This window comes from Typopeltis vanoorti, chromosome 5 (genome assembly GCF_054136105.1).
Source record: "Typopeltis vanoorti isolate ZY-2024b chromosome 5, IOZ_Tvanoo_1.0, whole genome shotgun sequence".
Taxonomy (NCBI): domain Eukaryota; kingdom Metazoa; phylum Arthropoda; class Arachnida; order Uropygi; family Thelyphonidae; genus Typopeltis; species Typopeltis vanoorti.
Genome location: NC_143553.1, coordinates 2,082,714 through 2,107,431, shown reverse-complemented (window position 1 = coordinate 2,107,431; position 24,718 = coordinate 2,082,714). Strand labels below are relative to the sequence as shown.

The 24,718-nt window shown below is 39.2% G+C and overlaps 1 protein-coding gene across 1 annotated transcript in view; it reads right to left on the bottom strand.

The window, feature by feature from the left end:
- Positions 1-24,718, bottom strand: part of LOC150106187 (transforming growth factor-beta-induced protein ig-h3-like) — a 52,868-nt gene that overhangs the window by 17,176 nt on the left and 10,974 nt on the right. The window contains exons 3-4 of the mRNA XM_090392950.1: positions 3,237-3,451; positions 99-294 (exon numbers count right to left, since the gene is read on the bottom strand). Coding sequence (XP_090249076.1) covers positions 99-294; positions 3,237-3,451 — 411 coding nt within the window. The remainder of the gene's footprint in view (positions 1-98; positions 295-3,236; positions 3,452-24,718) is intronic.

The following is a 24,718-nucleotide window of genomic DNA, read 5'->3' as shown; positions in this document are numbered from 1 at the left end:
AGTACGTGCCCTTTTTTTTTTTTTTAGATGTAATGCGAGATCGGTTTAGTTCATAATCAACCCCAATGTATTCCGCAAAGAAGAGAAAGAAAACTTACCTTCTTTTAAAATGTCCGTAAGGCGAGTTGCTCGAAGGAGAGTAAGGAATCCATCGAATTTTTTGCAGTCTGAAATTGTTTGGATGATATCACGGTCGGCCACAGGATAGAGAACCCCGTCTATGACGTGGATTACTCCGCCTAAAGGGTTTGGGATGTCGACCTGAACAACTCGCTGTCCATTCACAGAAACGGTCTACCAAGAAATAAATAAAGGTAATTTTAAACAGCGTGTTAAGTAAATCAAACTGTCATCAATTTCCTTACATTAAGACATCGTGGCAATTAAATGAGTTGTAATTGGCAACTTTTTCGTCAGTCCGCACGCATGTACTTCGTCTGCAGCTAATTTTCGCCGTTTGAATTAAGTCAGGCCAGAGCAAACTGCACGACCGGGAAAACTAGAGTTCAAAGGATAAAATCAATGAAAGTTGCAAACGATCGTATTTTCATAGCGTTCATTCAACGATGCTGCACCCCAGGCGACGTAATGACAAGTTCTGTTCTGAACCCGACTCGACCCAATATTTTCAAGACTTGAAATATAGTATTATTTGGGTCCTATTGATCGTTTGATGTAAGCTTTCATGTAATACGATTCCTAAAGAAATATATAAAAAGAGTCACTTTTCATATAAAATGCGGGAAGTGAATGGCACGTGACACTGGTTTGGGGAAAAAGAGGAAAGCGATTCATTTGTTAAGATGATCCATTTTGACAAAGTTGAGCTACAACAAATCAAACATGACACCTTTCGAAATGGAAAGCATCGCTTTTCCGTCATAGATTTAATAATGTATGACGTGGATTACTCCGCCTAAAGGGTTTGGGATGTCGACTTGAACAATACCAAGAAATAAATAAAGATAATTTTAAATAACTTGTTAAGTAAATCCCGCCCATCAGTCTTCGCTAAAATACAATTTATTCGAAGACGAGGGAACGGTGAAGACACTCGAACGAGGTTTGTCACCACTCACAAAACTGTTCGCACCTCCGATGTTGGCAAAGGCACGCGCATTCTAGGATTCGGCTAAAATTTGACCAGGAATTGATTCGGGCATGAATAATGAACCCATGATGTACGTAAAGTGACGATTGTGACTTAAGTCACATAACGCAGCGATTCACTAATTGCTCTGATTACAAAAGAATCGCCTTACTGCAACTCCAAGTTAAATATTACTGGAGTTTTATATTTACCATATAACTTGATTACAAACCAAACTGAATTAAAACGTCTCCATGGTTCTCTCAAAGCGGGTGGGTGGGTGTATATATAAATAGAAGAAATTAAAAATACAGTTCAGAGAATTCTGTTTCGATTTCGCACGGTATTATTTCAAGTGGCGATTGGTGAGTGACGCTGTACTCTGTCCGACTCCGTTCAAGGTCTTCTCGATAGTACAATCCGTGATCTGGACTAGGCAAGACAGGGCAGGGCAGGGCAGGGTAGGGTAAGAAGGTGTCCCCCACAGAACGTTTCGGATCTCCATTGGGAATACGAGAGATTACGCTGATCCCGCGTATTCCCAAAAGTGTTGCCAATGTAGCACGAGCAAGGCATGTTCACCGCAACAAGCACTGGAGCGATTTCACTCCAATGCGCTACTCGTAGTCAAACTCTAAAAACTCCCGCCTGGTTCGCCGTGTAATCAGGGTATCCGTTTTTCCAACCGGACACGCGTTTTTCCCAGAAAAAAGCAATCCCAAACATCCATGCCAGCAGCGGATTTCATCGCCCGGGCCGAGACCAGCGACTTGTTCACTGGAAACCTGAAGTGGCTTGAAAAAGTTTCGTGTCTGCTCTTCAGAGCAGGATTTCTGGAACAATAAAAGATACAAAAATCAATAAAATCAGGAAAAAATCCTCAGCCGACCCACGGAACTACACATACCATAAATTTACGATGTTTCGCACATGGCAATCACGAAACAGTTTTCAGTACGGTGGTGTCCCTGCACCGCTGCTGGAAGAAATTCAAAAGAAACACTGCACTACTTGAGACAAGCAAGAGGATCAGAAACACAGGTGCGAATGTCGGTCTTGAAATTCACGCTTGCTCTTGTTATCATTCAGGGAGTGAGAGGTGTGATTGAAGTCTGATTAACGGAATAATGAATTACTGACCATTTAAAACTATGTACTTTATTTAGAAATTCATGTACATTTAATCATACAAATACAACGTTTATTTTACAAATGATATTCTCTCTTTTTCAATTTAGCTACTTGAATACAAATTCTACCCTACGGCGTCATCGTGCGAGACCCGATCCAACTCATACTGAAAATTTTTTTTGTAAGCAATCTATACAGTCAGTTCGCTGCTTGGCTGATTTTAAGGGGTTACTTTCATTTTCAATTTTCTTGAAAGCACTAATTCATTTTATTTTATTTTTCCACTTTAATATGATTATTAACCAAAGTTAAATAACTGAATTAACTATTTCTGTAAAAATTCCAATCCAGAAATCAATCTTCGATGTCTTAATGAGTGTTGGAATATTAGTGATTAACTTAATGAATTCTTCTTAGAGCAACAACGAGTCTCAATTCAACTCTTCCCAAATCCCCTTCTTCCAAAGAAGTTTTTTTTTTTTTAATGCTTTATTTTTTCGCCTTTAAGTAGCAGCTGATATCATCGTTCAGTGTGATATTCCCTAGGACTGGGTGCTTGAAGTGGGTTATGAAAGTATCGCTCAAGGTTCACGGACGGATTATTTAAACCGTTATTGCCACTCACCTATTTTTTTCTTTCTTGAAATTTAAAAAAAAAATATGAAAAACAATGGATATACATCTCACCGTTTCCCATAATACTTAATTCTCCAATTTTAAGTGTTCCTCCAAAATTAAGCAATTTTTGGCCTGTAAATTGCGTATGTTCTCATGTGCGCGGGGAAAAATAGCAGGTTTTTTATCATCATATTAATAGCAGCAAAGATTGAATGAATTCTTTCCTGCTTTTAATATTACGATAAAATCATTCGCTTCTATGGATCTCAGACTTCATTCGATTAAAACTGCTTATCTGCTTTGCTTTACTGTGTTCGTTTCCATTCTTATCTTATCAAGTAGAGCATTAATATTTTCCGCATTGCAAAAGACACAAAACTGTAAATTGCTTACTTACGCAATTCGCACGATCGTAGACGTGAAGTGTTCCTCCAGAAACGCACGTCTTCACCGAGGCCGTTTGCCGCAAGTTCTGGAAGCTCAGCGACTTTCGACCGACATGATTTTGGAGCACGGACGCAAGAAGAGCTTTGTCCTCACGCCACTTGCTAATCAGCGATGGGGAAAGACGAGGAAGGACCTCGTTGGAGGGAAGAAAAAGGGTGAAAGTACCTGCAAAGATAGGAAAGAAAAGGTTCACTGAAAAGAAAATATTTCGAGCGGTCTCAAACACATTGATGGAATAACTCGAAATATTTGTCGAAATGCGTGTCCTCGAATGTCTCAGGAGGAATATTTCTCAATAAAGAGACTTCACAACACAAATAATTATTCTGAAGTGTTCTAAGAAAAAGCGGAATGAGAACAGAAGCGCGTGTTAGAGGACCCGCGAGTACCTTCATTCCATCCCAGTGACTATAAATGGACGGAGTTCGTCCATTTATATATTTATGTTGGGCCCATATACGAGCGGTTGTCGGGTTGGGAAAGGAGAAACTTGTTTACACTTGATTTAAAAGCCTGTAAGTTGTATTCCTTAGGAAATACGTCAGGGGGAAGACTTTTCCACAGTACCGCAATAGCAGGGATGAAGGAGGAGGAAAAGAAGCTTGTTCTGTGGGTTTCAAGGTGTACTGTGAAAGGATGTTGGGCGGCAGTTGTACGTGTTTCAATGGCCTTAGTACAGAGTGGGGGAATTATTGATGCTGTTTCAGATGAACATTTCCCATGGAAATATTTATAGAATATAGACCAAGCGTCTGTGTGAAAGTGAGAGGAGCGAGTTGGTGAGAGATGGGTCATTTAACCAGTCTAATTGCTCTCCTCTATATTGAGTCAAACATTTTGAGGAAGCTCTTAGGAGCCCCACTCCAAATGTGAGAACAATATTCGATAGCTGGGCGGATTTGAGATTTGTATAAGGTTAACAGTTGTTTTGAGGTGAAGTAACGTCTTGAGCGAAAGAGAAAGCCTAGTTTTTTGGAAGCTGAGGATGCAATGGTTGGGATGTGTTTATGCCAGGAGAGGCTTGATGTCAAGGTAATTCCGAGAAGAGAAATCTCATCTTGTCTGGGAATTTGAGTGTTATCAAAAATAATAGTGGGGAAAAATGGTTCTTTTTTGTGAGAAATAAGACAGAACTGGGTTTTACTAGCGTTGAAGTTGACGAAGTTATCTGAGGTCCATTGGAGGATGTCTTGGAGGTCGGAATTAAGGGCAGTGGTGGTTGATGTTCGGTGGATTGAAGTGATTTGTGTAGAGCAGGGTTTGTCAAATGAAAGGGAGGAGTGTAATGCGCTGTCGTCTGCAAAACTGTGTATTGGTTAGAGGTCAACTGAAGTAGGTCATTGATATATAGAAGGAAGACGGTCGGTGAGGGAACTGAACCTTGTGAGACCCCAGCATTAGTTGGATGGTGAGAGGATAGGGATCTGTCTACCATCACATATAGTGTGCGTCCAGACAGGAAGCTAGCAATCCATCTGCAGAAGTCCTGAGACAGTCCAAATGATGGGAGTTTGCTTAGTAAGTCTTTGTGCCAGACTCGGTCAAAGGCTTTAGAGATATCAAGTGCAACTACTTGGGATTCGCCGATTTTCTCCATGGCAAAAATGTCCAGTGATGGGTGATGTACGAGAGTAGATCTCCTGTTGATCGGCTTCGACGGAATCCGTACTGGTGGTCGCCTAATAGCTGGGTACCTTCAAGGTAGATTAGGAATTGAGAGTTGATGGTTTTCTCCATCACTTTAGATAGGACTGAAGGCATTGAGATAGGGCGATAGTTAGATGGCAGTGATTTTCACCCTTTTTAGGAATGGGTTGAATATAAGCCAGTTTCCAGGCTTTGGGGTATATACACCAGTGGAGTAAGAGAGTGTGTACAGATGGCATATCAGTTCAGGTGCACAGACCTTCAGGACAATCGGAGGAATGCCATCAGGGCTTAGAGACTTTTTTGTGTCTAATTTACACAACAGGTTTAGGATATTTTTTTGGCAAAAGGATACAGGGGCATTCTATGTTGGGCAATTGGAATGACTGGAGGGCATTTGCCATTTTTAGTTATGTGTGCGTTGAAGGCAAAGTGTGAAGCTAGGAGGTTAGCTTTCTCTATGAGTGATGTTGCAATTGAGCCATCTGGGTATGATAGAGGTGGGAGTAGTGTAGGGCAAAAGTAACAGCCAATTGCCTTGGCAAGAGACCAAAAGGCATGGCTGCCATTTGGCAGGCTGCAAGCTTCCTGCCCGTTCAAATTCTGTTTTAGAAGAATTGATAATTTTCTTGCATCAATTTCGGGCTTCAGTATAGGCATTGAAGGAGGATGGGGTTCTTGATTTGAGCCAGTTGTGGTATGTCTGATTTTTGATTTGTACAGCCTTGGCACATCTTTTGGAGAAAAGGGTTTAATTAGGGGGATGGCAGTTCTGAGTAGTGTGAGGAATGTATGTTTTCATGCCAGTGAGGATTTACTTTGGTGATATGATACGTTCGGTATATATGTTTGGACCGGAAGACCGGAAACAATAGTCTAACTATGCTCCATTTGGCACTGTTATAATGGGCCAAACTACTCTTGTGTGGGAGTGACTGTGTAAGCGTTGTTGCATGGGGGAGGGGATGAGCACTAGGTTGTGGTCAGAATTATCCAGGAGGTTCAGTACATTCATGCATATTTGGAGGGGTCATTAGTAAGGAGGAGATCTAGGGTATTTGGGGGGTGGTTCAGGTTATCTGGTATTCTGGTTGGTTTTTGAACAATTTGTGTAAGGTTGTTAGTGATGGGAAATGTTCCAGCATCTCTGCCTGCAGGATCTGTATAACTAAAAGAGGAAAGCCAAATGGTGTTATGGACGTTAAAATCACTCAGGAAGATGATTTCGCTGTTAGGAGAGTGGGACTGGAGAAAATCAACTTTTAAGGAGAGGAAATGAAAGAACTCAGAGTGATTGGTGATATCAGGAGAGCGATAGGACACCAGATGAATTTGACTGGGTGGGAGAGGGATATCTCTTCAGCCAAAGAAGGTCGAAGTTGGGTGCTCTCTGGCAGGGGATGTCAGAGCGGATATATGCACAGACGCCACCCTTGGGTCGAAAGGAGTTAAATAGTGTGTAGTTAGGAAGGTTGAGATGAATAGTGCTGGGGGAAGGTAAGATTTGAGTTTCTGTTAAAAGGAGTAGGTGGGGTTTGGTGGACTGCAGATGATAGTGGACGCTATTAAGGTTGGAATTGAGGCCACGGATGTTGGTGAAGTGGATATACAAGGCTGTGTGAGGCATGGATTTGAGAGCAAGGGTCTTGCACGTTTCCTATGCAGTGCCTGCATACTGGTCTCCTTCGTGGCTACTAGTGGCGTCACTTGGTTTTTGCACTAGTTTGGTTTGTTTGTAGTCTATCATCCAACTGTTGTGTCCATTTTAACGTTTTTCTTCTAGTTGTCTTCGGAGTTGGGTCTTTGTTCTCTCTGGGCAAAGGTTAAATCAAGTCGAGCACGTATGCGCAACTGGGGGCAAGTGTCTTTAGCTTGTTGTTTATCTTCGTTATAAATTTGGATGTGTTTGTTGGTTTGTCGCAGGTCACTTTCACGAGACGTGGAAAGTTCGTTCAGTCCTTTCTTTCGTTTATGGGTCCGAAACGAAGGCCTTTGATGATATTTCTGGGGTCGAAGTTGCATTCTCCTGCTAGTTTGCCGATGTCTTCTTTTAAGGATTTACCGTTTTCCGTCAGAAAGTTCAGGATAACGGCATTGAATCTCCTGTTTTCGGTCTCTTGAGCGAATCGTGTACCGTTGGTGCGATTAGTTCGCGAAGTTCGTTAGCAGGCACGGGTGCACTTGCGATCGGGCGCTGGTCGTCGAGTATCTCGAGCTTAGTTTCCAACTTTCCGATTTTGGAGGAGAAAGTGAAGTAAGTATAAAGCAAAAGCATTTAATAAGGGAAAAGTTATCGCAATACTGGAACCCGGAAGGGGGGGGGGTAAGTATGGAAGCAAACGGAGTTTCCCACAACACCGGAAGGTAATCTGAATCCATAAATTCATAAAATGAATTTTTGGATTGTCATGTTAGAGACCAGCACTGAGAAAGGATTAAAAATATTTATTTCTTCCAATGGTAGGGAAAAAACTATCCTTTTCAGTATACAGTATCCTCCCCCCGTCTCGATAATATGGTATCGTTAAAACATTGCCCAATAGAGCCAGTCACCTTCGTTCCAGGGTCTTCTTACTAGGTTTACCATATTTTCTTGGGACAAAAACGGGACATTGAGATGGCAAAAACGGGGTTATGTAATATTCTGTATTCATGAAAAAGTAAGACGATAAAAAAAAGTTTTATTACATAAACATATTGAGCTTACCATTGTTTTTCAGTGACAGAACCCATACAAAAATTTAGGCAGATGTAGAGGGGGGGAACTGTATTTTACCACGATCGACCATAAATATTTCTCCGATGAAGTGATCTTATGCAGCAAATTTCGGGCTTTCAACATCTTATCATAAAACTTCTCATACTCCATGACGCAATTTTGTCTTACAACAACTAGCATAGTCTTCATTATCTCAACACTTGATCTAGATTTCTCCTTTGACCACATACTGTTCATAACAGAAAATATTCTCTCAACTGCCGCTGTACTTCCTGGAAGACAAAGAATAAACTCTACAATATTACAAAAGTCTTTACAGTCTAGGCGTTTTTCGCTCATTTCAGAAAAAATCTATATCCATCTATCAGATACAGGAATATTTTCTTTATACTCAAGAAAATCGACCGTAGAACCCACATTATTTCAGACATTAAATATATTGTGTTAGGGTTAGGGTCCACGAGAGACCAAATGAGACGGCAACATTTGAGCCGTCTCTCTTCACTGCGTACTGCTTAATTAGTGATAGCTTTTGGCCATCTGTCTCTGATTGGGTACCAGTGGAGATTGAACTGCCCACTCAGTCTCCAAAAGTTAGATACGGCTAAATGGCCTCGCCTACTCCCCGTATACGGGAATAAAAAAAGGCGTTAGCTGATTTTTTTTTTTTTTTGATGTATCCAACAGCCTCACAATTATAGATTTTATGAGGGTCCACTGATCGAATACACGAGTTTCTTCTGATTCTGTGCTTGTGATGAGTTCATCGTTCAGGCTGTCCTGTATTTCTTTTTATTCAGGTGTCTTCCTTAGGAGCACTCACTTGAACTTCTCGGTGTTTCCTAAACTGGGCCTCCACTTGTTGACATATTCTAAGCTGGTTTCATAAAAATTCTCAACTACCTCGAAAAACGTAGCCTCATTAATTTCTTCTGAAACTACTAACATTTTCAGTCGATTTTTGACATCAATAGTTACAAACACTTCACTTTTTCTGGACTCTAAATTGTTTAAAAGATTTCCAATGTTCACGGTTACTTCTGTAGCTGAAATATTATCTTTTTCAATCAAGTTAATGTATGTTTGGAACGTAGACACTTGATCTCTTGCAAATTACAACCACAATTTTAAACAGGGATCTTCAAACAATTTTCTCAGCACAACAGGGCATTTTTCTTGAGAAAGAAAATAAGAACGAAACCCATGAAATATGCTTAAAATTCTGTCAATTGATGGACCCAAGGACAAAAATCTTGTATTTTCATGCTCTAACAATTTAGTGTAATTGGTTCCTGCAAAGTCACAAAAGTTTTCCGGTTCTTCAACTCTGACCGTCTATATTTTGAAGTATTTGTATACTTTCACTGCAAAACATCCAATATCAATTGGTAAACAACCAACAGCACACTGGATACAGTTGTATATAATGTGTGCCTCACAACCAATATCGATAATCTGCTTCTTCAGTTCAGTTTCTGCAACACATTATTTTTGTCAAGTCTTTTGCAACCACCAAACTTGGTGTTCGTGTTATCTGCACACAAGACAACAATTTTGTTTTGTAAGGCAAATTTGTCAATTACTTCCTTCAACACAGCTCAAGACAGGAATTACGATAGGAGGTAGATTGATCAGTAATCTGAGGTACGCTGATGACACAGTACTCCTTTGTAATGCCATGGAAGCACTAGGACTAATTCTTGACAAGGTTAACAAGATCAGTAATAACAGAGGACTTCAACTCAATTCTAGCAAGACAAAGATCATGGTTCTCAAAGGAAAAACAAACAGAGAAGCTCTTGAGAAACAAATGTATCTTAATGGAGAAAGAATTGAGGAAGTCAGCAAGTTTCAGTAACTGGGATCTATTATTAATGTGAAGAATTGCTGTTCAGAAGATGTCAGAAAAAGGTTAGGAATGGCTAAAACAGCAGTCAGAGACCTGTCTAAAATCTGGAAGGATGGATCTATCTCCATGGGAACAAAGTTGAGGATTTTGGATGCAGTTGTTTTTCCAACAGCAACTTATTGATGCGAGACTTGGAACCTAAAGAAGTCAGATAAGAAACGGATATCTGCTTTTGAGATGTGGTGTTACAGAAGGCTGTTGAGGATATCATACACAGAAAGGCGTACAAATGAATGGGTGTTAGAAAAGATTAGTAGAACTTTAAGGCTCCTTAAGGATATTGACAGAAGAAAGTTAAAATATTTTGGACACATAGAAAGGATGGAAGGAGGACTTCTCAGAACACTCATAGAAGGTAAAGTTCCTGGAAAAAGAGGCAGGGGTAGACCATCAATGAGATGGATGGATGGCGTGTGTGGAGTGACTGATCTTCAGAGAGTTGAGGCTGCCAGAAGGGCAAACAACAGGACTCTATAGCGAGGCCTAGTGTGGAACATCATCGAGCATGAGTGACCATACGGCATGTATGGTCACTCATGCATGAGTGACCATGAGTGACCAGTGAAAACAGAGAGAGTCAAATTTGTCAATTACTTCCTTCAACATAGCACACTGTAGGGCGGATGTTTCACCAGGTAAGGATATAAATTTTGTCTTGGACACGACAAATTGGCAAAAAATACCGCACAACGACTGGAAAAAGTTTGATGTCTTTTTTGTTTAATGCATATAAACTGATTGTATTGTTTTTTGTTTAATTCAAATCCTCTATTACTTCGCCAGTATGCATGGTGATAAAACGTTCGTAATTATTGCTCCTGATTTGGTACGTGCTGAAGAAAATTTTGGTTCATAAATGTTATTTATCAATGTCGACAAGCAGTCGTTTGAGCGAAAACTTTGGCCGTGACGCACAGTACGATAAGCAACAAGAGCTTCATTTGCTGTAATTTCATCGCTTTCACTATCGCCATCACGTCTCACCATAAACGAGCTGATGTTTTTGACTGAAGCCAACGTCTTTTCAGCATCTATGTTTCTGGCTACAGAGATGTTGGTTGATATGTCACTTCTACCTCCATGAGCAACGGAGAAATGGACATTACAATGTTGGCATACCACATTTCTTCCATCGCTACACAGCTTGTCCAGTTTAATAAATTTGAATTCTTTCTAGAGATCGTCATTAAAACTGCAGTTTCGTCTCTTTGATATTGCAAGGATAGACTTAAAGCTTTAAAAAATAAGACTCACAATTTTAAAAATAAGACTTTCCACAGACATTAAATAACAAAGTCACCGGTTAGCATACAGGCGAAACAAAAACTAACGCTACAACAGAACAGACGCCGCGTCTGAGACGCGCAACTGTTGACGAGATGTATTTTTTATTTTCTTTGAATAAATCACTGCAGACATCGATATTTAGTAACCAACAATGCGACTCCATGGTTATGCAAATTACTGGCATCCATGATATTGATATACGATTATAGGTTATGAATAATAATTTATGATTGACCAATATTAAAGTATATTTATAGTTTTTATTAAAATCGGGAATATTAAAACGACGAGACGGCCGGGAAAAAAAAAAAAAAAACGGTACTGTTCCGTACTAAACAGTACGCATGGTCAGCCTCTCTTTTACAGCAGAACTTAATCATACACAGCACACCTTCTTATATAATAGATACAGCGTCCACAGAATCCAAAAATAAAATACTAAAATAAATAAAAAAATCCTTCCTCAAATCCTCGAACTTCTCTTCAGAAATATTTCAGCAATGCTATTATCTCCAATGGCCGAGGCACTTCGGAAAAAGTAGCCAGAATCAAAGAAATTCAGTCTCTGCACTGCTTTCAAGCCACATTGGAAACTTGCTACCCTTATTGGTTCTACTGAAGATTAGCTCCCTTATACCCCGGTCCTGCAAGTTGGCCTACCATGGACAGACAGAAAAATCGGCGAACATCTGTATGGAAGAACACAAAAATTACATTTGCAGTCATGGTCATGATCAATCGAGCCTTGAGGACCATGCTTTGGATGCGGCTTATCGAGTCAGTTGGAAAAATGACCATCATCTTCCATCGCAATAAATTTAAAAGAGAAAGACTGCTTGGAATCTGCAACTGCTCCCAGAAATCATCCTAATTTGAATAAATATGATTGCATTAAAGTTCCCAAAATATAGGGAAACACTAATACTTCAAGTTTACATCGTAGGCTGCCTGTTGGCGACCTATGATGTAAACTGGGATCTCGGCAACACTTCGGAATACATATTTATGTTTCCCTCTTGTATTGTGAAGTTTCTTTATCGAGAAATATTCCATCTGAAACATTCGTGATGGACATTTCACGCCACCTATTTAGGACTGGAGTTCTAAGTAGGTGGCGTGAAATGTCCACGTGTTTCACTTAGTTTGGTGAGTCTTTGTGTATTACAAACTCATATTGTAATCCCTGACGATGTTTCAGTGACTGAGATGAAATATTGGAGGACTTAAATAACATTTTTATTCCTTCTCAGTTGTGTTTCACTTCATTAAGCCTTTAACACGAGTTTCTTCTCGCACTTAAGCCTTAACACACGATTTACGGATTCCGTTCGCGTATACGTGCGATTCCCTCTCACGCCCAGTCGACAGTACATTTTTAGATTTTTTTTTTTTCTAGTTAAGCAGAACAAAATCATTTTCTGAAGACTTTGAATACATTTCAAATCATTAATGCTGCTGCTCGGATGACTACGTTAATCTTTTGTCTTGAAACGAAGAGAACTTTTGTATTTTCAGAGTTCTGGCTAATTACTAAATTAACATGCATTTTATTTCCTATGCATGGCACAGGAAACACAGCTTATTCTGCTTTAATAGTTCTACCATAGGATGGGTAGAAACAATTTATTTCACTGCCGATTTCCTTACACGAGTTGACGATCGCATTCGGAAGTCTATAAAAGGGAGAGAATGATAAACTTGACGATTAGTGCTTCGAATGCATTCCTAAAAGGTGAAACACTAACTGAAACAGTGCTGAACGAGGTAATTATAACATTTTATTAGTCAAATGAAAATGCAAACAGCAGAATAACGAACTTTTATTCAGCTTTTTTTTTTTTTAAATGAAAGTCAGTTATACTGTTTCTAAGGTTTTTGCGGAAAACCCACGGTTTTTCGAGGCTACCTCCCCGATCTTTTAGTTGTATTAATGATGTGTCGGAAGTAGCTGAAGCTCTTATTTTGTGAATAACAAACACAGAGCTATTACGCATACAATTCAGCACGAAGCGCATCGGATGACTAAATGAACGGAGCGATGATGGCCGCTCTAGGGAATAATCAAAGCTCTAACAAAATCTCTAACGATCCCTAACAAAAAGCGCTAAACGGAGCAATGCTAAGCAGGGCATTTGGTAGGGAAATGAGTGAGGTTTCTGTACCATAACGTTTCATCTTATTTTCCACCAGCTATAAGAGCCTGTCAAGTAACTTTCACGCGCAATTGTAACAGCAGTTCCACCTGCGCTGTCTCCAAAAGTAAACAACTATTAGATTCCTTTTGTTTCCTCCACACACACACACACACACACACAACACACCATGCTGGAAAGTTCCAGTTCTGAAACTTTCGCTGAATGGATTTTACTGGAATTCGCTATTTACAAATCATCCCTTTCAAACATTTGTGAACCCATTCCAGTGTTTGTTTCACGGGGTCCATTTCTCATGGCAAAACGCATCGAACATATAAACAAAAATCTTCCTCTGGCTGATTTGGGATTTAATAAAATTTCTCAATCGGGCGATTCACAAATCGCCCGATTTAACAGAGTTAAATTTGCAGAGTTAACCAAAACTAAATTCCGAGTATGGCAAACATAAGCCATTAACGACGAATGCATCGCAAAATGCGCTACAGCTTTTGATACTTTTTTTCCTTTCAGAAGTACCTCCTCTTAGCGTTCTTTTGATAATGTTCGATTTATCACAGAATCCAGATATTCCTCACGAAAACATGGCAATATCGAGAAAAAATGCAACTCTAAAAAATTTCAATCTATAGCAAGTATAAGCGCCTGCTAATCTTAAATTCGTATCTTGATGTGTACGCATGCTCTAAAAGGCATGCTCATCGCTTAAGCCGGTCCTAGTTCAAGACCACGCGATAAACGATTTTCCTCTTTCTACGATCAAAACGAATTCGCATTAGAAAAAAACAATTCCCGACTGGCACATGTACTACTCGCATCTTTGTTACAAAACGCGTCACTCCCATGTGCGAAACACGAACGTTGAATAAGCGCCACCTTTTTGAATGTTGTACACGTTACAAGTCCTGAACATTCTCTGAACAACAGAATGCGTTAAACTGTGGCCGAAGGCTGTGAGATAACCGCGTGTGCGTTTTCCTGTCTGGTTCGCCAATTTGAGGGATGAAAACTCGAGTTTCTGGAAGGAAGAATTTTTTCCAACCCCGTATGAGACCAGCTATTTACGTTTAGCTGTAAAAAATCTATCAAAAGGTTCCTTGGGGATTATCAATTAGTCTGATTTGTCCTCTTCTTAATGGCATCAAGCGATGATATTGAAGCTTGGGTGCACCACTCCAAAAGTGCGAGAAATATTCCACTTTGGACGAATTCGATATTTATTATTAATTGTGTGTGTAAAAAGTACCGCCTTCAGCGGAAATGGTTTTGGCTCTGGCTGAAATGTTCTTGTGCAGGAAAGTCTGGTGGGCAAGAAGAGAAATCTGATCATGTATTGATATCTGAGTGTTATCGCAAAGGGGGGAGAAGTCCGACCACACCTCCTCGTGCCCCCCCCCCCCTGTACCCTTGAAGCTCTTGACCAAATTTCTTAAGGTCCGATTTCAAGATGACTAACGTGGCAACGGCATCCAATTTTCCAATGAAAAGTCATAGAAAGATATCAACCAATGCTACCGCGTCCGGGGAGCCGACGCGTCTGTAGATACAGTCCGGGCTCCTGATGATAAATATGCTACGAGGACTCATATTAACATTTTGCAACTCAAGATAAATGGTATTCAGAGAAAAATAGATGAACTTAAATACAAGCTTTACAAAAACAATATCCATATAGCTTGTCTACAAGAAACAAAACTGAACAAAAATCTGAACTTCAACATCAAAGGATACACAGTTCTTAGGAAGGACAGAGAGGAAAGAGGTGGTGGCAAGCTTGCTATCCTTTTGAAGACCCCAGAAATCAAATTCAAAGAAATCACTCTAAATCAATATTTAAATAATAACAGTTCGATGGAAGCTCAAGCTGTTGAAATACACCTACCAAACCATTCTATTTCAATCACAAACGTCTACCACCCTGATAATACAAATATTGATACAGACATCATTGAAAAGCTAAGCGAATCTCTAAATGATACAACCATTATACATGGTGACCTAAATGCAAAAAGCCAAATGTGGGGCTCCCCCGATTTAGACCATAAAGGTCAACAATTGGAAGACCTCTTTACAGATTTGGAACTCACAACAATTAACAATGGACAGAGCACCTATCTCTCTAAAACTCTGGGAACTGAATCTGCTATTGACATCACAGCTATTAATTACAGCATTGCATCAAGTGCACAATGGAAAATATTGGGAAATGCCATCAGTGACCACAGACCCATAATAACACTAAACTACAAGATTGATCAAGAACAGCAAATCCAAAGGACATGGAACTTCAGAAAAGCCGACTGGACAAGGTTTACTCAAATCTTGGAGAGCCTCTGTCAAGATGAACTTGTTTCTGGAAACCTTGACAGAAAATTACAAATCCTTACTTCACACATCAATAAAGCTGCCAAAGCAACAATACCAAGAGGTAAACGGAAAAATACCTGGATACCATACTTGAAAGATCACAATATTGATTCAATGATTACAGAAAGAGACAATATCAACGAACAATTCAGAATTAATAAAACTGATGAATACAGAAAGAAATTAATGGACATAACACACAAAATAGAGCAGGAAATTTGGAAGTGCAAACAAGAGAAATGCGCAGAGCTTTGCAGTAACCTGGATCCAAGAAAAGACAGCCAGCACTGGAACATTATTAGAATCCTAGACAACAATATCAAAAAAGAGAACCAACAGAAAACAAACTTCCTCATAAATGCTGGGAGACAAGCTATTACAGATCAAGAAATTGCAAACGCACTGGCAAAAACCTTCGAACTTCAAACAACTCCAAACTTCAGTATAACAAAGAGGACAAGACCCTCAATAAACTCGCAAGTAAAATATTAAAACAAGCAAGAACATACCAAGCTAATCACATCTTCTCCTAAGAATTTACACTAAGTGAACTAAAGTCATCAATCGAGAAAACTGCACCCAAAAAAAATCCTGGTAATGATCTTATCTTTGGTCATATGGTCAAACATCTTGGCAAAAACGCCAAAGAACAACTTCTGGACATTCTCAATACCTCTTGGCGAACAGGAAAACTTCCAAAAGATTGGAAAAAATCAGTTATTGTACCCATCCTGAAACCTGACAAAAATGCTGCAGAATGTCAAAGCTATAGATCTATCGCATTAACTAGCATACTCTGTAAAATTACTGAAAGAATCATACACTCCAGACTTATGCACTGGCTGACAAAAAATAAGAAAATCAACTACTTCCAAACTGCCTATAGAGCCCGTCATTCGACAACAACAACAGATCAATTATTCCACTTCTGCCAAACAATAATAGACTCATTTCAGTAAAAACCAACAAAAAAAGACAACTGCCATATTCCTTGATATAACTGCTGCTTTCGATCGTGTTTGGATCAAAAAATTAATACAAACAGTACATTATATTGAAATTATAGAAAACCCTTTAATCTGGATTATGATTTCATTAGAGGAAGAAAGATCAAAGTCAGAATCAATGCAGAAATATCAAAAGAGCGGAGAACCTGGGCTGGTGTTCCCTAGGACTCAGTACTCACTCCCTTACTATTCCTTCTATATGTCAATAACATTCGTCCCTACCTTACAGAAGACACAAAAGTAGCTTACTATGCAGATGATATAGCCATCTGGCACACTAGTGCTAAAATCAAAGAATCAGAGGAGATTCTAAACAAATCCATGAGAGGATTAAAAAAATGGTCAGATGAACTTAAACTCAAAATCAACCCAGACAAAACAAAACTAAGCACCTTTAGTACAGACAGGAAAAATAAACATTCCTACAATCCCAAAGTCATGATCAACAACAAGCTAATTGAAAAAGTCACAAATCCAAAATTACTTACTTGGTATTAAGCTTGATCAGGAATTACGTTTTGCACAATACATCTCTTACACTTCCAAAAGAGCTCTAAAAATTAAATATATTGAAAAGGCTTTGTGGAACAAATTGGGGCGCAAAGCCAAAAATCCTCAAAACTACTTACACTACACTAATTAGGCCAATAATGGAATACGCAGCACCTACCTGGTCACCTTTGGCCTCATCGGTAAAGGAAAAATTAGACAAAATACAAACAAAAGCATCCAAGATTATCATTGGTGCAGTCTCATCCACTAACAACATCAGAGTCCAACAGGAATGTGACTTACTGGAGTACAGACGAAAATATGCCACCATAAAATTCATAAATAATATTAGAAGCTACCAAAGCGATCATATCTCTCTAAAAACTTATGAACATTGGAATCAAAAATGCAGACTTCACAGATCATCAACTTTACAATATGATGACACTATCAGGAAGGAAATAGGTCTTGATCAGCTAAATGCACACATAAACAAAGAACCTCTATTTTCCAAATCTAAACTTTACCAAACTCTGTACAAAAAAAAAAAAAAAAAAGAACCAAAAGAACTCAAAGAAAAAGGCCTAAATACTATCAACCTTCTTTCATCCTCCAAACAGGCTATTTGTTATACCGATGGATCGTCTGACACCAATATGATTAATGGAGGCGCTGGTGTTCTCCTACTCCCAAAAGGTGAAAAACTTTCAATAAAAGTTGTCTGGCAGAATCGCTTCCAATTTTACCAGCGAACTTCACGCAATAAATAAAGCACTTGAAGCCTACCTAAAACTATCATCATCTCAACAATCTGAAGGAATTATAATTCGCAGTGACTCAAGATCAGCTATGGAGGCAATCAAAAATGGCAATACCAAGCACACACAAGACTCCCATAAACTCTTAAATCAACTAAAGTGTTTAGGAAAAAGTTGCACTTTACAATGGATTCCTGCTCATGTGGGCATTGATTACAATGAAGCAGCTGATAAATTAGCAAAAGAGGCCAGAGAACTCAACCAAGAAACGCACGTGATAACGCCTGCTGATGCTAACGCACTAGCAAAAGCTAAACTAATTCCACTGAAATCAATGATATAACATCAAATTCCCGAAATCAATGCTGACAGAAAGAACTCCACCACGATAACAAGACTACTAACAGGACATTATAGAGGAATGAAGATCAATACAGATGATACGAGAACATATAGAAACTACAACAACTGCCCCAACACTGAACTGACACCCACTCACACCTTTACATGTCCAGCAATTACGGCAGCCTTGCAAGAAATAGATCCTAATCCTGAACAACAGCTCTACAAACAAAATCATCGACATAGCCAAAGCAGTTCAAGGAGCACACGGAAACATCTAAGACTCTTCAAAGGACAAGACAACAACAACATCACAAAGGAAAATGACCTCAGGTCTTTCTTGAAATTATACAGGATTGCGTTTTAGTTGTGTTGAAGTTCAAAGGTTATCCTCACCCCAGTGAAAACGGTGAGTTTAAGGCATTTGTTATGGAGGATCTTGAGCCCTCTCATGATTGTGTCTACAATACAATTGTAGCCACATTCATTGAACTGTCGCTCGAGAGCGAACAGCGGAATGAATTGTTATCAGCATATCTATGGAGCCAATTAGGCCTTCCCCTGGCTTCAGTGCAGAAGTGAGTGACGAACACCAGAAGATCAGCTGCGGATCGAGATTGGTGGAATCCACATTGTTGGCCACTTATTAGTGGTGGGTCTCCGGGTGGTGTCGAATTTGGCTCTTAACACTCGCACTAGTTTTTGAGGGAACGAGACGAAGAGAAATGTGTAAGAGGATGAAACTGATCCTTAAGAGAATGAATGAAGGTTATCACGTGCGTAGGTTAAAAAACAACAACAATTAACGATGTAAAAGACGTGTGACTAATGTGTCAGGAAGGACGTGTAGTAAGATTTCTTTTATAATAGTAAGAATAAATGTAAGAATAAAAATTCTGAAGGTATTTTTGGATGTTGACTGCATAAATACACTAAAAATGAACCCAGTCAGTGGGCTATGGCGTCCAAATCGCAAACATCTAGGAAGCCTAGCCTAAGGAACCGTTTATGTGCAGCAGCGTTCACTGATTTCGTTCTTTTACTGTTGTGTTAATATCATGAGATATAAAGTGAAAGAGCAATTAGTCTTTTCTGTCACGTATATCTCAGCGTTGTAATTTTCTTGTTCTTCCAAAGTGAATTTTTGGCCATTCGACTATTTCTGGAGAACTGATTGAAGCAGCGTACCCTTTCCCCACCCAAAAGTACGTTTAAAACATATTTTCTTTCCAAACTTCATTGGGAAATAAAGTTCCCATTGAATAAAAAAACATAACAAAATGTTCGCGTGTACATGGCAGACTCAGTTTGGTTGAAATTACGGCCGAAGCAACTAAGGCCATGTGGCCAGTGTATTGTGGCTAGTTCGCCTCTCTTGCGAGAAGATAACCCTTATAACAATTTCTTATAACAATGAAAAGCCCTTATAACAATTTCTTCGCATCCCCCACGCAATTCCTCAGCTGTTTCCAACCGAAGGTCATCCTCACGACTCACATCGAGAAATGAGCAGCATTTCAAGAAAAATTGTGCACAGTCAGTTCGATAGTACTTCATTTGTTGAATAATTTTTGAAACATTGTGCGATTTTCTGCTTTCAATACGGTGTGTGTCCGACTGAACGGCAAGACCCAATTGCTGGGCCTTGACTGCCAACGTGCATATCCAGCAAAGCGAAGTATAAGTTCGCCCACCATTTGTAGGTCCCTGCTTCCCGTCTTTCCAAGAATAGTCGATTCATGCTGAAGGGGAGAAAGAAATGAAGGACGTCCGAATTGGTTGCCAACACGCGAAATCACGTGCTTTATAGGTAAAAGTTTCCAACTGTTATACAAGCAACATAGTTAACTACAATAATCATAAAAGAGAAGCAAATTTTCCGACCGGTAATAATAAACAACTCATCCCACTATACTGACTGATTACCCTATTATCGGAATGGATTCTCCTTTTTCTGAGATGCGCAGAAGTGTCGAAGGATCTCTAATCGGTGAGCGAACTACCCGTGCATGCAAATAGATAAATTTAGCGTAGAGATCGGCAACCTTTTCAGACTCGAGGGCCACATTCAACTTTTATTTTTAATTTTCGGGCCGCAGGCGTTTAATTAAGAGAAAATAATGAGTTAAAAAATACTTAAGTTATCAATTTTTATTATATCTATCTTAAAAAACACAAATATTTAAAGTACGATATACGAAACAAGCATGAAAATAAAACTTAACGAAAAATTATCCCGTAAAAACGAAGTAAGATAGTTTATGCATCACAATATATATGTGTGTGTGTGTGTGTGTGTGTCTGCTTAATGTGACTTTCGTGATTATTTTCCCTTACCCAAATTATCCGGATCCACTTTATAACTTGAAGTGCAAATTCGAATCGAAGCCTGCAAATGTTCATCAGTCAGTCGAGAAGAAAATTTATTTTTTCTAAAACACATGGCAGAAAAAGGTTGACAAGTTGCACGGCGATATCACGAAGTATAGATATAAAATTATGTTTAATTTATTATTTAAAGAATTCAACATACGGACCACATGCCATGTAAGTATGATCGACCTTTTAAGGCCCGCCAAAAATGTATGTTTGGGCCGCATGCGACCCAAACGTACATTTTTGGCGGTTGACAACTCCTGATTTAGAATGAATCTGTTTTACCTGACTTCAAACTGCGCCGCAATTAAAGCGGTGCAGTTTGAAGCAATAAACGATTTAAAAGAAGTCTGCACTGCTACTTGAGTATCAACGAAAAAAGTTGTTGCACAATCAGATAGTTCATTGAATGGTATTGGGAAATGTTACGGAATGTCTTTTACATTGCGACATCCAGCGCAAGTCCATCGACTTGCGCTGGATGTCGCATTCAGATTCATAAGATTTTTTGATCAGGGTTACGAATATGAATGGATCGAATGCAATGATAGCAAAGAGTTTTGGCTTTTGAGATAGTGGCTCTTTATTTCATTTTTGATTGGTTTTGTATGTTTGTCTGCAGCCAAAGTGTAAAGCTGCGTGTAAGAGAAACAGCAGAAATTCCAAGATGTTTGCGAAACAAACGATATAAAAGTGCAAGAGGAAGATTTCCGGCCTTTTTGACTACTGGAGTCAAAAGGATTAATCTTGTAAATATGATATACAGAGATGACAAGAAATGCCACTGCGATGGCCTCTAACAGGATTTTAAGTTGGCTTTGAACTGCGCACGACTCTAGTTTTATTAATTAACGGGATTAACTTGTTAATACTTGGAAATTTAGTGGAACTGAATCCCTCTAAATATCGAAGAAAGTCTGTGGCAGCTGACTGGATGTAGGGGCAAGAGCATTCCCTCCAAGCCATAATGGAAAGGGGACGAATTCCTTCGACGACCGCCGAAAGTTAACACTTTAATTGGCTTCTCTTTCTTATACACTAAACTAACACGAAAAAGGATAAGCTCAAAGTATTAGTCCGAGAAATTAAGCCTCTCGTGAGGATTTTTTAAAGATTTTTTGCAGTGCTCCTCTTTCCCCCTCCAACAGAATCGCTCCCGCACACATATTCGTTCGTATAATTTCTGCAAGAGTATCGTTTGCCGTGTTTCTTCCGATTAATACTGAGTAAAAGCCGATACTGCGACCTCTTTGTAGCCGTGAGATGTGTCCATTACTCGTGTTATCCTCCTGCCAGGAGACATTAGTTCACCCGGGATGGCAGAGATGCGAACATCCCAATTCATAATGTGTTGTGAAGTGAAACGGGTTCCAAACCGGTTATGAGGGGGAAACGAAAACACAGAAAACTATAGCCGAAGACCCAGGAACACGGCGCTGGCGATTTAAAACCGATGAACAGTAAGGAACTCGAAATCCTATCCCCCCCCCCCCCCACCAACCGCATCGCATAGTTGGTTAGTGTTTGGTTGCTTCATTTCTTTCTTTAGTCATCCATTTTTCGGATATTTTTCTGTGTGGAAAATAAAAGTGTTTAACGATTATTGGTAAAATGAGCATTGTAATTGTTAACACTCGCTCAAAATATTTTTTTTTTTTTTGTAATTGAAATGAGATGATTATCACGTATTTCCGGTGTGAATCCAAATCTGGATTCACACCTCCTTGATATTTTTTTTTCTGATCAAAAAAAAAAAAAAATATCAAGTAAAATTTTTAAAAAAGATTTGCACACTTCTTGCAAATTTTTGATATGTTATCATGCATGTAGTACTATAATTGCAAACTGTTGTCACGTAGTCGTTCTTTTGTAGCTGTCACTGATTCAAGGCAGGAAGCAGTAGTTCGAGAACGAATGGAGGAATAGTCTGAACACGTCTGACAACAAAAAACTCACCCGATTAGGAGTGACAGTGAATGAAGTTCCCTAGCAGGATTCGCTTCTTTTTTTGTTGTTGTTGTTGTTGTCTGAACTCATTCTAAAAAAAAAAAAAAAAAGCTTAAAAGTAGTTTTTTTGAAAAAAATAGTAACGACAGATCTTTCACACAAGGAAAATACAAGTGATACTTTTGAAATAGCTGGAATGCACAAAATGGCATTTTGAGCACACTTTTACCATGAAAACGGAGATGTTCAAAAAATATTTTACATCAAGAAGATGTAAAATATCGATGCCAAGAAAATATTCTTGCCATTAACGTGGACTTCATAAAATGTCAGACAAAAATGGATCACTTACATTCCGGCGCCAAAAATTTCAAAATGGAAATTAAGGAAGGTGTGGTTGAGGGACTCTCTCTTCAGGGAAATATTAAAGCGTGAAGAATGTCACTCGAATCGCACAGAGGATATCGAAATCTTTTGGCTAAGCTGAACTGATAAAGGAAACCACTTAATGTCGACTTACAATAAGTTGGAAGATGTAGGTTAGGATGTCAATGAAGGGGGATTTCCTTCGTTCTCAGCCGGACCTTCCCCCCCCCCCTTGCGAGTGCAGGTGGAACGATTCCACCAACACACCACGCTAATCGAATAACAGTACCACGGAAAAACGGAATGCTAGGGGGACTACCGTTGCTTTCTTCAAAGAAACACGCAAAAGATGAAATATTTATTGGTCTTTTTAAAGATGTGTGCATTTTTACACGGTCTTACTTATTGGAAATACGGCACGATATGCTAATCTTGAATTTCGCTTTTTGTATTCCTTAATGGTGTGGGAATATTCAGCTAAACTTATGTTTCGGTGTCCTTATAGCGAAGACATACCCTGGAAAATAACTTTATTTTTATTTTTAAATTCTACGTCCTGAAAAACACGGATTATATTTGCTTCCATCCTAGCTACAAAATCCTTGGAGTAATAACACTAACTAACATGCGCGTTGTTAGTTAATCATCTTTCGAAATAATTATGACTGAATTCAACAACCTGTTCAGTAATTTGTTGTTATCACCGTTTCAACATTTGCAGTTATTTAAGCTGCACAGCAAAAAGCGAAAATGCCAAAACACAAAGCTTTACTTACCATCCTTAATCGCTGCATTTACGCAACTAACTTGTATTATTATTATGTAAACTGACTTTTTAATTACATACTCATCTACTTGTCAGCTAATGTTATTTTGCACAATCCATCCTCCACTCGTAATCATCTAGTTTATTATTGAAATTATTCAACTATCACGTTCTAGTTATGTTGAAGTGGCAGGCGGCTAGCGGAAACTCGTACCATACTGAATTAGCAGAACGTTGTCATTCGTGGGAAGAAGTAGAAGAAAGCTATAATCTGACTAATTATAATGTGCTGGCAATTCACTGATACCAAAAAGGTCAACAGCAAGTATCTACCAAATATAAAACGTGTAAGTCTAAATATGAGAGTTGTGGCTCCAACAGGTGTTACTCCAACGTTCTTGAGCTGGTGCGTCAGTCTCGATTCAATGATATCAATTCGTGGATGTGTCGCTTCGCTACCAATTCGACTGAGCAAAGAGAAGCGGTTTGATTGCTCATTGATCTTGTGAAAAGAGCAAGATTTTGATATTTAAATTCGGTAAGAACGGTTTCACTTACCTGTGAAGAAATTTCAAACATCATTTGAAAATAATCATCGCTGCATGGAAAAAAGCAGAAATGAAGTCCAAAGAGGACACGGCGCTTCTTTCCCTTCTTTTTATAAAACTCTAACGTGTGTGTGTGTGGGGGGGGGGGTGCATCGCAAATTCGTTTCTGTAGGTCAACTAACAGTATCAGTGTTTTCAAGTGTGACAGCTAAAATCGAAGAAATGTCGGTGATTTTCAGAAATCTAGTCGGCATCGGAATCGCTGCCTGAAGAGAATTCAAACGATGTAAAAGCTGACGAGGAAATTCGTCACTGGAATGGAACGGTAACTAAATTAAGCTTTTTCTTTTCGTCGGGGGAATTTTCCCGTGGCATCCTGAATTTCCAGAATTACAGAAGCGCCTTGACTTATGACGCAAGATATCCATGCACTGTCGATGCTTAACCGAATAAATGAGGAGATCTGTCCAACATAAACCGACACGATCTCTAATCATTTCGCAAGAATCCTTCAGTTTCATTTCGTTGCAATTTATTATTCGATCCATTTCGACCGCCTGTCAGTGAGCAAGCTATTCTCTTCTACTTATTTCTGCTATTTGGAATCGCCAAGGAGGATTCGAGCTAAACACAACAAATAAATATTATTTGACAATATTATCAGGGAGCCACGCATCCTTGCTGTCGCTGTCTGGCATCTGTACGTCCCCAGAAATGTTGTTTTATTTTATTATTCTGCGACATTTTA